This window comes from Chenopodium quinoa, unplaced genomic scaffold (assembly GCF_001683475.1).
Source record: "Chenopodium quinoa cultivar QQ74 unplaced genomic scaffold, ASM168347v1, whole genome shotgun sequence".
Lineage (NCBI taxonomy): Eukaryota > Viridiplantae > Streptophyta > Magnoliopsida > Caryophyllales > Amaranthaceae > Chenopodium > Chenopodium quinoa.
In genome coordinates this window covers 3,429,493-3,442,302 of record NW_018742879.1, presented here as the reverse complement: position 1 = coordinate 3,442,302, position 12,810 = coordinate 3,429,493, and the positions used below count along the sequence as shown (strand labels likewise).

Below are 12,810 nucleotides of genomic sequence, written 5' to 3'. Positions count from 1 at the left end.
TGATTTATTTATGAAAATGTATGTGATAAACAATTTCTAAGAGAAACTGGAGCGCGCACTCTGAAATCTCCATTGAAGCAGCTCTTGAGGTAAGTTTTTTTTAGGGTTTATCGTTAATTGTAATGGATGAGCAGTATGTATTTCGATTCAACTGTGTATTATTTTTTGGGTAAAGTTTGAATTCGTAATTCTATTATTCCAATTGAATATCCGAAGTCCCAGCACTAATTTAAGGTTTTATGATCATATTATTAATTGTTTTACAGTACTTGTATTTATTTGCTGAAAAGCAATATAATTACATAATTTGAGGTGCCATTATTCATGTCACTTTGAATTCTCAATGTTTTTTTCATGCACTTACAATTGAATGCGCTCAGATTAAACTATCTTCTTATAATTTTGACCAAGGATTATCAAAATATGGGCAATTTTTTCATGGAAATAGCGCCCTTACTAATGGAAATAGTACTCTTTATAGGTAATTATGCTGACATTTATTGGTCTTTGTTGCAGTTGCCAGATTTGCCAAAAAAATGATGTAATTACAGGCTGTAAGACTTTCATATTATGTATTTTCATACAAAATTGAAGGAGATAAAATTGTTTCATTTCCGAGTAGAGTGGATTCCGGTTGCTGCAGAGTCTCGTCCGAAATCAATCTGGCTATGCTGTTTATGCTTGGCCTGCCACTGATGGCTTGCTTTCTAAAAGGGATAATAAACATCAACCAATGTTGAAATAGTCATCAAATAACCTTTGATGATTGTTGGTTATTGTTTACTTGAATGGAAGTGTAAAATGGACATAAAGATTTGCAGCATTGTTGTCTTATTTTATGTTATTTTGTTCCGCCTCTAATTGATCACACTGCAAGCTTATCTCACCATCATTATCCTTTAGAGGTTTGGAAAAGAAGCTATGATCTATATGCATATCTTGGTGGTGTTTTGTGCATTTTGGAGAAGAATCGGATCAATTGATGTTGTCAATGGCTTGAAATTCCCTAGCATATTGCCATATTGGAATGTTCCAATCATGTAAGTTTTTGCATTCTCTTCAATGATTCTTGTTGGATGTCAATAGGATTTTTTACAAGATTCTTGTAAGGCTGTTTTATGAAATTGGATCGCGAACTAGAATTCTTTTGCTAAAAGTTCTCTTCTTGTGTATTTCTTGTCTAGGAGCACAAAATGTCTGATATGCATCTTAAGCTTGACCGAAGTACCATATATTGGAGGATGCGGTGGAAACTTAGAAGATCTGTGGCAAGTGGTGCTAAAATATTAACTACTTAGAGTTTAAGGTTAGCTTTATGTGTTTATGCTAACTGGAATTGTTTCTGCCCCTTACCTGTTGAAAGCCCTGCTTTTGTATTGTTAGTGATATATTTCTTAAGAGTGTCATTTTGCTAATTTGTAATCATGCTATCATTGACACAAGCATCAATAGATTAGTGGATAATTTGTAGTTTGTTGTTATATGCTCATTTGTGAAGATGGCATTATTCTTTTACTTGCTGTAGAATCTTGTACAACCAGTTTTGGAATTTAATAATTTCTGCATTCTGATATGTGACTTGTACAATAATCCAAATGGAACAGCCGATCAAATTTCATCTAGCATCAGGCAATACTGTATATCATTTACACCAACTTTAGGCAGCCAGGAGGGAGACCATTGAGCACCATTGGAAGTGTATCCAATTCTTTTGATCTTAATAGTGACATCCATTTTTTCTATCCCAGTTGCCTCCACATATGATAGGCTTCACATTCACACATCCTAGTGCCTGAGGAAAAGGAGATTGTGGTACGAAACTGTTATAAGCAGGGAGTACTTCCTTGCTTTAGATTAAACCTGCTATGCATACTGTACTTTTCTTACAACTTACAAGAGGCCGAGACTCTATCAATAATTATTAAAATCATTGCCTTATTTCCTTTCTTATGCCCCTATGGATGACATCTCAATATCTCATAGAACAAAGCGGACCAAACAACATATGATAAACAAGAACCCTTACATCAAAAGCTTTACTTTTTCAAAGGAAACGCAATCTTCTTAGCACAACGGACTGGTAAAATGCCTTTGTTCGGAAGAACAATGTTAGAGCAATAAGAAATCCCAATAGGCTTATGAATGCCAAGATAAAGAAGGATACCATGAAACACTGAACCCCGTAGCAAGTATTGTCTTCCCCTGCTTGTTTGTCATAAATATGTCCAATCACCCAAACTGAGAGGATGTAAGTTCCAACCGGACTTGCTATACCAATGGTATTGAATATCGTACCCATATGCTGAACACCAAATATCTCTGCAGTAATAGTGGGCATTAGGCTCCACTGAGCACCATAACATATCCCAACCAGGGTAGTTCCTATGTACAAATTTCCTGAGAAGCCCGAAGAAATAACGAGATGCCCGGCAATCATGGTTGCTTGAGTGATTGCAACCATCAGCGGTCGTGTCCATCCTTTTTGCCGCAGTAATATATCAGATATGTACCCTGCTCCAAAACGACCTAGGAAATTCCATATTGACCAAAGCGAAACCAATGTATTTATCTTTACTGTATCATAACCCAGTGTTTGCCCTATCTGGCTTAGATTGTTTATGGTAGCAAGCCCTGAACCCATTCCGCATGACATGGAAACAAACAACAACCAAAAGTTAAAGCTCTGCATGGCCTTCATAATATCTATGTTTTCTTCAGCTGGTGGTGGTATATTATTCAAAGTACTGGATAATTCATTGTAAGCTTTTTCACCCACAAACTCGTCAGATTCATGTAAATAAATACTGTCAGACAGTGGCTCCTTTTCTGGAAGCAGTGTCTGACATTTTCCCTTGCCAATAGCTTCTAGGGCAATTCTAAGAGGTGAACCAAGCAACAATAATAGAACTACCAGTGCAAAAAGGCGTGCCCACTTTGGAAACTCAAGTACATTTTCCAGTATGATGATGATCATAAGAAACACAGCCAGAATCAGGGCAATTAGTGAGAAGCGATTTAGGTGCCTTTTGTCATCGCATCCACTTGCTGGGCAGATTTTCACCAAGCACATCAGTGAGAAAGTGACTGTAGTTGGCAACAAAGCCAGCATTAGAATGAAGTTGCTCTGGTTTCCCTTGAAAAATGCTTGATATATTTGGATTAAAATTGCTCCAGTTAGTCCAAGAAATCCCTGACCATTTTAACGAGGGGAAAAAAAATACTACTCCGTAACTTTCATTGAACATTGGAAGTTAAGAAAAGCCATGCATGTGCACAACTTATAACAAATCAAAGTTTTAAGCAGGAAAGTTGTTAATTTGTTATCTACCTGAGAAATTCTAGATTCTAGACTCTAGAGTCTTAAAAGAGTCTCGGGCATTGCTTATTACCATTGTTAATGCAGTTAATCTCTGATTAAGTGTCTTTTACTGTATATACTCGTAGAATGTTGGCAGTAGCACATCACTTTCTAAATTTTCCCTTTTGTTACCATTGCTGTCTTTTAGTATGCTTTTATATTTGATCTACTATGCATCTGTACTGTAGTTTGTTTCTTAAAAAAATAAACTAGTATTATTAGACCTTACACTCATAAAGGGATGATTCTTTGACCATCAGCACTTAGAACGAATTTCTTTTGATGATTCCTGCTAATGTTTGTCACAGGTCTTCCGGGCATGATTTATGACCTTTGTCTAGTACTGTTATATTGTCAATGATCTTTGTGGCTTTTTTTGCAGTATGGACACAGGATGCCGGGTGTTTGCCTGTAATTTTAGTTCAAAGTTTGTATTGACTGCTAAAGGGCCGATAATCCTTTATTCTCTGTTTTTTGTGATACAGCTGACTAATAAGACTGTTGATCTCTGGTGAGGTTGATTCGAAGCTTGGAAGGCTTAGATTAGAATGACATAGAAGAGGTTTGAAACCATGGAAAACAAGTAATACTTCCTCTGTTCACTTTTAATTGCAACTCTTCTTTCAAGTTATTGCTGAATATAAAAAAAGGTGAATTATGAGTAGGTGTCACTTGACGATGTGTTGATGACTTGATGTCTGCTTGAGCTTCCTGCTTTTAGTATAAATAAAGTTTATTTTGGTTTAGATTGTGGGTTTGTGGTCCTGCCAATCTTGTGGAGTTGTAGAGAACAGGCTATTCCAAGAATATTTACATTACATGTCCATTGAGGAAGTTATAAGTAGCCTTCAAAATTGTATTATTAAGTAATATCACTTTCGAAATTGCTGGCCTATTTGGGTGGCTTACCTATGGTTTATCCGGACTAATCGACGAGGGTCTAAGGTTATTGATCTCGATGTGAGGTGGGAGTCCCTAATATTTTAACTTAACGACCAACAATTAATAGTAAGAAGTATACTTTTGTATCTTCGAAATTTTAAAACCAATCAAATAAGTATTTATGATATTTTTAGTCAGAAGAAAAAGAGAACACACGATGACTCTGTGGGTTTCTTATCTGGAGAGAGATTGTTTAATTAGGGGTAGAGGTGTTAAAAACTGACTTGATTGACCCAATCCAAAGAAAATTCGATTCAGATTTCGACTTATATAGATACAATAATTTAGCATAACTCAAATTTGAAATAAACCTAACCTAACTTGACCTCACCGAACTTGTCCCAATTACTCGAATTAACACCTCTAATTAAGGGACATTCAATAAATTTCAAACTCAGCAATTTGTAAGATTTAATGGTTTTAGCCTAACTAGGCATCTTTGTATATTTTTATTTTTTAAAAAGTAAGATACAATGTAAAGATTAGGAGTAAAAACTGTGCCCTAATCTATGTAGGAGTAAAAAAAAGAGAAAATTTGTATTTCATAAAAGGATCGATGTCTTGATGGGTCGGAGTAGAATAGCCGAAAGATGGAATATAATCTGCAGAACAAATTGAGTATGCCCTCAAGAAATGTGATTTTTGTAGAATGAAAATTTGAATGAATGTTTTTTTAAGGAAGTCATATGGGATATAGCTATAAGATTTATTAGTAACAAAAAAATCTAAGTGCATGAAGCAAGACAATTGGACCATCAATCTCCTAAATGGTCCAGGGGTCCTAATTTTGAGAATTGTTGATTTTAATATGGGACAAATTGGTCCCACTTGACTAGTTAGTGTATAGCTAGATTATATCCAAAATATATCCTTTAAATCTTAATAGAGAACTAATCAAAACAAAAATCTAAATCTTGATAATTTTCACAATGTTGATGGGTTAAAGTACTGTATATATATATATATATATATATATATATATATATATATATATATATATATATATATATATATATATATATATATATATATATATATATATATATATATTTTAATTACGAAAGATTCACAAAGTTAGAAATACTTTTTCGTAAACTATAAAGTACTTGTATCAATTGTACAACTTTTTTAATCTAAGTTTTTATGACCTTTTGTTTTCGTCGATTTAACTAATTTAACATTTTCATTTTACCCATTTGGACAAATTGCTCTATTACTATACCTTACACCTTATGGAACCTATGGATATTAGTCTTCTATTTTTAACTTAGTAGTAATGTCTGACGATATAGGTCTTCTATTTTTGACATTGCATTGATTGTAATGTACTACTATAGGATATTTGCAGACACATGAAACATAAACAATTTAAACATAAGTTTAAAAATTAAAACAATTGAATTCAAATCACCTTCATGATGCCCACAATGGTCCCGCTATAATCTGGAAAATTCAGTACACCAGTGACAACAGTGGCAGTGCTGAAGAATGTTGGACCATGGGCGGCTAGGAACATGAAGATGCACATGAGGGGTACAGGAGGCCGAGGGATGAACCCTACAACTGCGAGCCACATTAAGAAGTAGCCTAAGAAGCATTGTATGTTTCCTACTGCGAGGACCACCCAGGCCCGTGGAAGCAATGCCAGGGGTGAGGTCTGGAGGAGGCGGTGACAGCCGCGTATAGGAGGCCAGAAAGGACACCTATATTACTACCTATGTCTTTGAACACGGACACAGTTCAGGGTTGATTGGTCGTAGGATTGGGAGGATTTGATTGCAGGTGAATATACCCCAAAGGCATAAGAACCTCCTACGATTGCTTGTATCCATATGCTGGCCACTGTTGCCATCCATCTCTCACTACTGCTCATATTGATATAGGTGATAGTCTTACAACTCGTTTGAATAGGATCGAGTTTAGGAAGCTGAGGGGAAGAGTATTTTCTTGCTTAAATAACACTAGATGACTAAGATGAGGGAAAGCAGGGGGAGGGTGATAAATACATTTGTTGAAATTATTTTTGCATGCCTATATTGCCGTTACTAGGGAGCGCGACTGGCCAGCATATGAGACTACTAATAGTGTGTTTTGATAACAATGGTTGGAGTTGGAGGAAAGGGAGAAAGAAAGAAAGCTGGGCTGACTTAAACATTTTTAAGGCATTGTACTAATTATGATATTCGAGCCCTTAAAAACCGTAACAGAACAATTATTGTAGAGAGAAGGGAGGTGAAGTGAGAAAGGGTAAATAGCAAAGGAGGAAAAGAGATAAGTTAGATAGCAGAGTTGTGGTGAGGGTGAGGATGGGGTGATTGTTGAAGGCTCATTTTGTCTTAGATAAGTGTTAGTGGTTAAAAAAGGAAAAGCCAAGATAGGAACTTGACATCTTTTTCATATGAAAGCAATGGCTTTAAAATCAATTTTTCCTATTCCCTCTTAACTTCCAAAGTTCCACTAGATTTTAAGATAATTGTACGTAGTAATTTGTTTGGATAGTAGGTTTCTGCATTTGTTTTTTTTTTTTTTCCTTTCTGAGGAAAATATGGAAGGGGCTATTCAAACAAACAATTTTCGCCGTTCCTATACAATGGAAGTCCTTGTGAACTACTAACTTTGTGAAAAGTGTTAGTTTGTTACTTCCTATATGCTACCACACGATTAATTACTAAGTGCTCCCCGTGTCCCTCTTTTTTTTGCACCAAGGGCCTTTTTATGAGAGTTTTTGGGTCAAATGATGAAAAAGCAAGGGACAAATGGAGTAATCGATAGTAAATATAGGACCAACAATACAAACAAGAAGCCACATTGAAACCCCTTCCTTGAGGGGAAAAAGAATTGATACATAAATTCAAGCTTTACAGTTTCAAAGAATATGTAATCTTCTTAAGACAACATACTTATAAAATGCCCTTGTTCGGAAGAACAATGTCAAAGCAACAAGAAACCCCAAAAAGCTAACAAAAGCCAAGATAAAGAAGGATGACATGAAACAGTGAACTCCGTAGCAAGTATTGGTATTCCTTGCTTGTCTGTCATATATATTTCCGATCACCCAAACTGAGAGGAAGTAAGTTCCTATAGGGCTTGCGATACCAATGGTGTTGAAGATAGTACCCATATGTTTCACCCCAAATATCTCTGCAGTGATTGTAGGCATTAGACTCCACTGTGCACCATAGCATATCCCAACCAAGATAGTTCCAATGTACAAATTTCCCGGAAATCCTAGTGAGATAACAAGATGTCCTGCAGTCATGGTTGCTAGACTGATTGCTATCATTAACGGTCTAGCCAATCCTTTTTGTCGTAATAAGATATCTGATATGTAGCCTGCTCCAAAACGGCCTAGGAAATTCCATATTGACCATAGCGAAATCAATGTATTGGTCTTCACTATGTCGTAGCCAAGTGACTGTCCTATCTGACTCATATTGTTTATAGTAGCAAGTCCGGAACCCATTCCACATGACATAGCAATAAACAATAACCAAAAGTTTAAGCTACATGTGGCATCTATTATATCCATGCTTTCTTCGACGGGTTGTATCTCATCTGAAGCACTAGGTAGTACTTTATATTCCTCAGTTGCAGCAACACTCTCAGCTGGTGATTCGCCTTCCAGAAGCACTCGGTACGTGTTTTCGTTTCTAGTAGCTTCAATGGCGATTTTAAGAGGTAATGAAAGCAGTACTATAAGAACTGCAACTGTAACAAGACATGCCCACCGTTGGAATTCGATAACATTTTCCAATATGATAATGGTCATTATAAAGGCAGCTAGGGCCAAAGCAACCACGGAGAAACGGTTGAGGTACTTTTTGTCATCTGGTCTGCTTCCCGGGCTGATTCTCACCAAACACATCACTGTGAAAGTGACTGTAGTTGGCAACAAAGCTAGCATTAGTATGAATGTGCTTTGATTGCCCTTGAAAAATGCTTGATAAACTTGGATTGTCATTGCTCCGGTAAGTCCAAGAAAGCCCTGACCATATAAATTACGAAATCACTCAATAACATTCAACTAACAATAGAAGATTATTTTTTGTAAGCATTAGCTGTAACTTCTGATATTTGTTGAGATAAGGTCTAGATGACTAGTATGAAGTTTGTGTTCAATTATTTTTAAAGTTGAAATAGGCAACCCAAGAATACTTTTATGTAGTTTCGTTGTAAAGATCTTTTGTGTAGTCTTTGGAATGGTCTTTATTATCTGGATGACTTAGGATCATGTGTTATCAATGGTGTTGTGGACTGACCTGGGTGCTGTCAAATTTTAAGAGATTGGTTGGAGTTGGGAAGACTTGTTCAATAATATCTGTTAAGATTTTCTTTGTATTTGAAGGGACTCTCTAGAGCAGACCTATAGCTCATTCGCCGCAATCTGTTGCAAGGATGGTGTTTTCTGTAGTATAGTTCACCACCATGGATCCTAGACAAATTTATATTAGACATTGCTTGGAGTTGCATGGAAATACTTGCTCTATATCTAATTTTGAGTTCTTTATGTGTTTAGAGAGATTCGTTCTACAGGATATATTCTATGGCTCTTTCAATCGCGACAATCTGTTGGATGGATGGTGATCTAAGGTCGTCTGTGTAGTCATGCTAGCAACATTGGATGGATTTGTTGTCCCTTATGTTAGGAACATTTTTTATATAAGAAAAGCACACAATATTCAAAGGGTAAAAAAAACTGTAAATCCAAATTTGAATGAACTGACCTTCAATATCCCCACAATAGTCCCATTATATTCTGGGAAATTCAGAACACCTGTAACGACATTAGCCGTACTGAAGAATGTTTGAGCATGGGCAGCTAGGAACATGAAGAAGCACATGAGGGGCATAGGTGGCCGAGGAATAAGCCCAACAACCGCGAGCCACATGAAGAAGTATCCCAAGAAGCACTGGACTGCACCTGCAGCTAGGACTACCCATGGTCCATGGAAGCAGCGCCAACGACGAGGTCCAGATGAGGCAGCAGTGGCTGCATACAGGAGACCAGAGAGGACACCGGCATTAGCGCCAATGTCTTTGAAGACAGAGACAGTGTCAAGGGTGGACTGATCATAGGATTGGGAGGATTTTAGTACAGGGGAGTATACGCCAAAGACGTAGGAACCGCCCATGGTTGCTTGTATCCATATGCTAGCCACAGTTGCTACCCATCGGTTGCCAATGATGTTGTCCATTGCATCTATTTTGTGTTCAATGAAATTCTAATGTGTTTCTTTTCTCTGTTTGAGATTAATTTGAGGGACTTGTGTTGTTCTTATGTATTTCTTTTCTTTGTTTGACAATAAATTTAAGGGACTTGTTTTAGTTGATGCACTCATTGATTAGGTCTTTGGTTGCTGTTTCCACGTTGCTTGGTATTATTAGTACTATAAATAATTTCAAAGACTTAATCGTATTAGCAGGAAGATTTGGAAAAATATCCCTTTTCACATAATTAAAGCATAGCTTATACTATTTAGAGTCATGCTTTTAGATCTGCTAGCTGTACACTTAATCTATAAATTAGCTATCGTGAAGCATACATAATTATATTTAATTGTACTCATAATTGATTATTTCTCAAGAGAACAATAAGCAATAGTAATTTACAAAAATACGAAGTGCTTATGATTGAATGTGTACGTGTCCACACAAGCTTGAGGTATACTTGAGAATTGTTCTTCATAGTCATCTCTTTCTAAAAATGTCCGTACTTGTTAATGCACAACTTATGAAATGGAGGAGTCGATTCTTGGCAAAAGCAATGGTGGTTGCCTTTTGTTATCTATTTAGAGAACGGTTTAGTTTTCTTAGCACAACAGACCTATAAAACACCCTTGTTCGAAAGAACAACGTGAGAGCAACAAGAAATCCCAATAAGCTTACAAATGCCAATGCAAAGAATGATACCATGAAGCAATGAACACCAAGACAAGTATTTTGCTCTGCTGCTTCTTTGTCGTAAATATGCCCAATCACCCAAACAGAGAGAACATAAGTTCCCAAAGGATTTGCTATACCAATGGCATTGTAAATGGTTCCCAGATGCAAAACACCGAATATTTCTGAAGCTATAGTAGGCATCAAACTCCACAATGCACCATAACATATCCCCACCAAGATTGTTCCTATGTACAAATTTCCAACAAAACCAGAACTGATGATCAAATGTCCTGCAGTCATGGCTCCTAGCGCGATTGCCATGACTAACGGCCTAGCCCATCCCCTTTGACGTAGCAGGATATCAGATGTATAACCTGCTCCTAAACGACCAAAGAAGTTCCATATCGACCATAGGGAAACCAAAGTATTAGTCTTGGTTGTATCATAACCAAGAGATTCTCCTAACTGACTCATATTGTTTATGGTGGCAAGTCCCGACCCCATTCCACATAACGTAACAAGAAACAAAAGCCAGAAGTTGAAGCTTCCCATAGCTTCCAAGAGGTTCATGTTTTCATGACACAACTCGACAACTTCTTCACCCACAAGGCTCTTCTCAGGTTCATTAGGATCAGCATCATCACAGGGTGAAAATGCATCGTCTTCTACGAGCAGTGGGTGTGAATTCTCCTCGTTGTTAGCTTCTGTAGCGACTTTTAGAGGCATAGAGAGAAATGATAAAAGGAATACAAACGAAAGAAAGCGCGCCCAATGTGGGAACACGAAAATGGCTTCCATTACAATGATGATCATTAGATATGTAGCAAGAAGTATAGAGACTATGGACATAGCATTCAGGGGGTTCTTGTTCTGAACTGTTTTGTCAGGGCATTGTCTCACAAAATATATGAGTGATAATGAGACTATACTTGGCAATAATGCAAGCATTAGTATGTATGTACTTGGATTGCCATTGAAAAATGCTTTATATATTTGGATTAAAATTGCTCCACTTAGTCCTAGAAAACCCTGTAAACGAATCACTTATCAGAAAAAACATTCAACAATATTCATTCAACCTTGAAACACAAGAATATTCAAGGATTTCATAGTGAAAGTTTGATACTATATTTAATGATGAAAATCTGAACATTTATTTTAAGTATGACAATTTGTAAAAAAAGAAAAAATAATCTAGAAAAACTTTGACATCGAATATAATGTGAACAAGTATATGATAATAGAAAATAAAATTCAAAGGTCATTCAAGCATGTCACAAGGGGGTTAGTTCATATTGAGTAGATGAACTGTACGTAAAAGTATTTGTTGTCTTAAAATACTCCTATTATAAATACATAAAACTATATCATTACTTTTTTAAAACAATAATCACATGGCTAAGCCTAACAATCTACTGTTTTTGACAGATTTTTTTTTTTTAATTTATTTATTTTTTTCCAAAAGCTAGAAAACACAAAAAAAATTCATGAAAATAAGCTAAAATTAGAAATTTTAAAGTATTTACAAACACTAGTACACTACCTAAATTGGTAACTATGTTCATGTCACGAATAAACCAACCTACAAATATAAAACAACCAATCCACAAACAAAGTAGACATATTACGATATATTGATACGAATTACGAAGTATATATTTACCTTCATAAGCCCTATAACTGTACTACTACATTCAGGGAAATTCTGGATAGACGTAATAACATTCCAAGTATTAAAGAATGTTAAAAAATGAGCAGCGACAAACATAAATAAACACATAAGAGGCACGGGTGGCCGAGGGATGACTCCAACCACAGCTAACCACATGAAGAAGTAACCCAAGAACCCCTCGGCCGCCCCCAACACGTGTACCACCCATGGTATGCTATACCTTGAGGACGCTGCAGTGTAGAGGAGGCCGGAGAGAACTCCGGAAGTAGAGCCGATGTCTTTGAAGACCGAGACGGTGTTGAGGGTGGACTGATCATAGGATTGGGAGGATTTTAGTACAGGGGAATATATGCTAAATGTGTATATACCACCTAGTAATGCTTCTATCCATATGCTTGAAACTAATGCTATCCATCTACTGTTGTACCTACTAATCCCAGAGCTTTCCATGGCAATTAATTAATTTCTACTTAGATTAATTTATGTTTAGGATATGATGGATGAAAATGGAAAATACTTATTTTGGTAAGTATGCTGCATGGAATATAATCAATATTTATGGACGTTGTGCAATAATGTTGAGAAACTTTATGCTATTGTGGTTTGTGGATGTAAATTAATTTGATACAAATCTTATGCATGGCCTACGTAAAGAATCAAATAATTTGGTTGGGAGGAGTGAAATAATTTCCCTTTGCTTTAGTCATTTTCTATGAGTGGAGAAATTAAAGCGATCATAGATATAAATTCCCTTCTTTTTAGGTCACTTAAATCATAAATATACTAAAGTAATATCATGTTCCTATTCTATTTATGTAAGTCGATGAAAATTTTGCAAATCTTTAACCGTAAATATCTTAAATCTCACACTAATATACTCACCAAGACTGAATCATACTAGATCTTATATGGCTATATTTGTTCCTATATATTGAGAGAAATTAGAATATTTTCT

At 36.1% G+C, this 12,810-nt stretch overlaps 2 protein-coding genes, 1 long non-coding RNA gene and 1 pseudogene across 5 annotated transcripts; 1 reads left to right on the top strand and 3 right to left on the bottom strand.

The window, feature by feature from the left end:
• LOC110726529 lies at nucleotides 1-9,031 on the top strand. 3 transcript variants are annotated; one of them, XR_002512387.1, is made up of 5 exons: nucleotides 1-89; nucleotides 517-1,040; nucleotides 1,185-1,306; nucleotides 3,844-3,941; nucleotides 8,817-9,031. It is a non-coding gene; the product is annotated as an uncharacterized LOC110726529 (long non-coding RNA). The 3 variants fall into 3 exon arrangements; XR_002512386.1 differs by lacking the exon at nucleotides 8,817-9,031 and having other exon boundaries at nucleotides 3,844-4,266; XR_002512385.1 differs by lacking the exons at nucleotides 3,844-3,941; nucleotides 8,817-9,031 and having other exon boundaries at nucleotides 1,185-1,515.
• LOC110726526 lies at nucleotides 1,616-6,198 on the bottom strand (annotated as a pseudogene).
• Nucleotides 7,151-9,697, bottom strand: LOC110726527 (protein NUCLEAR FUSION DEFECTIVE 4-like). The gene is made up of 2 exons (XM_021906010.1): nucleotides 9,025-9,697; nucleotides 7,151-8,285 (listed from the first exon to the last, which is right to left on the bottom strand). The coding sequence occupies exons 1-2, from the start codon at nucleotides 9,493-9,495 to the stop codon at nucleotides 7,167-7,169; spliced, it is 1,590 nt and encodes a 529-aa protein (XP_021761702.1). The 5' UTR covers nucleotides 9,496-9,697; the 3' UTR covers nucleotides 7,151-7,166.
• Nucleotides 9,698-9,771: 74 nt separating this feature from the next.
• LOC110726528 (protein NUCLEAR FUSION DEFECTIVE 4-like) lies at nucleotides 9,772-12,439 on the bottom strand. Its single transcript, XM_021906011.1, has 2 exons — nucleotides 11,847-12,439; nucleotides 9,772-11,212 (listed from the first exon to the last, which is right to left on the bottom strand). Exons 1-2 carry the CDS (start codon nucleotides 12,303-12,305, stop codon nucleotides 10,082-10,084), a joined length of 1,590 nt encoding a protein of 529 aa, XP_021761703.1. The 5' UTR covers nucleotides 12,306-12,439; the 3' UTR covers nucleotides 9,772-10,081.
• Between the last annotated feature and the right edge of the window lie 371 nt (nucleotides 12,440-12,810).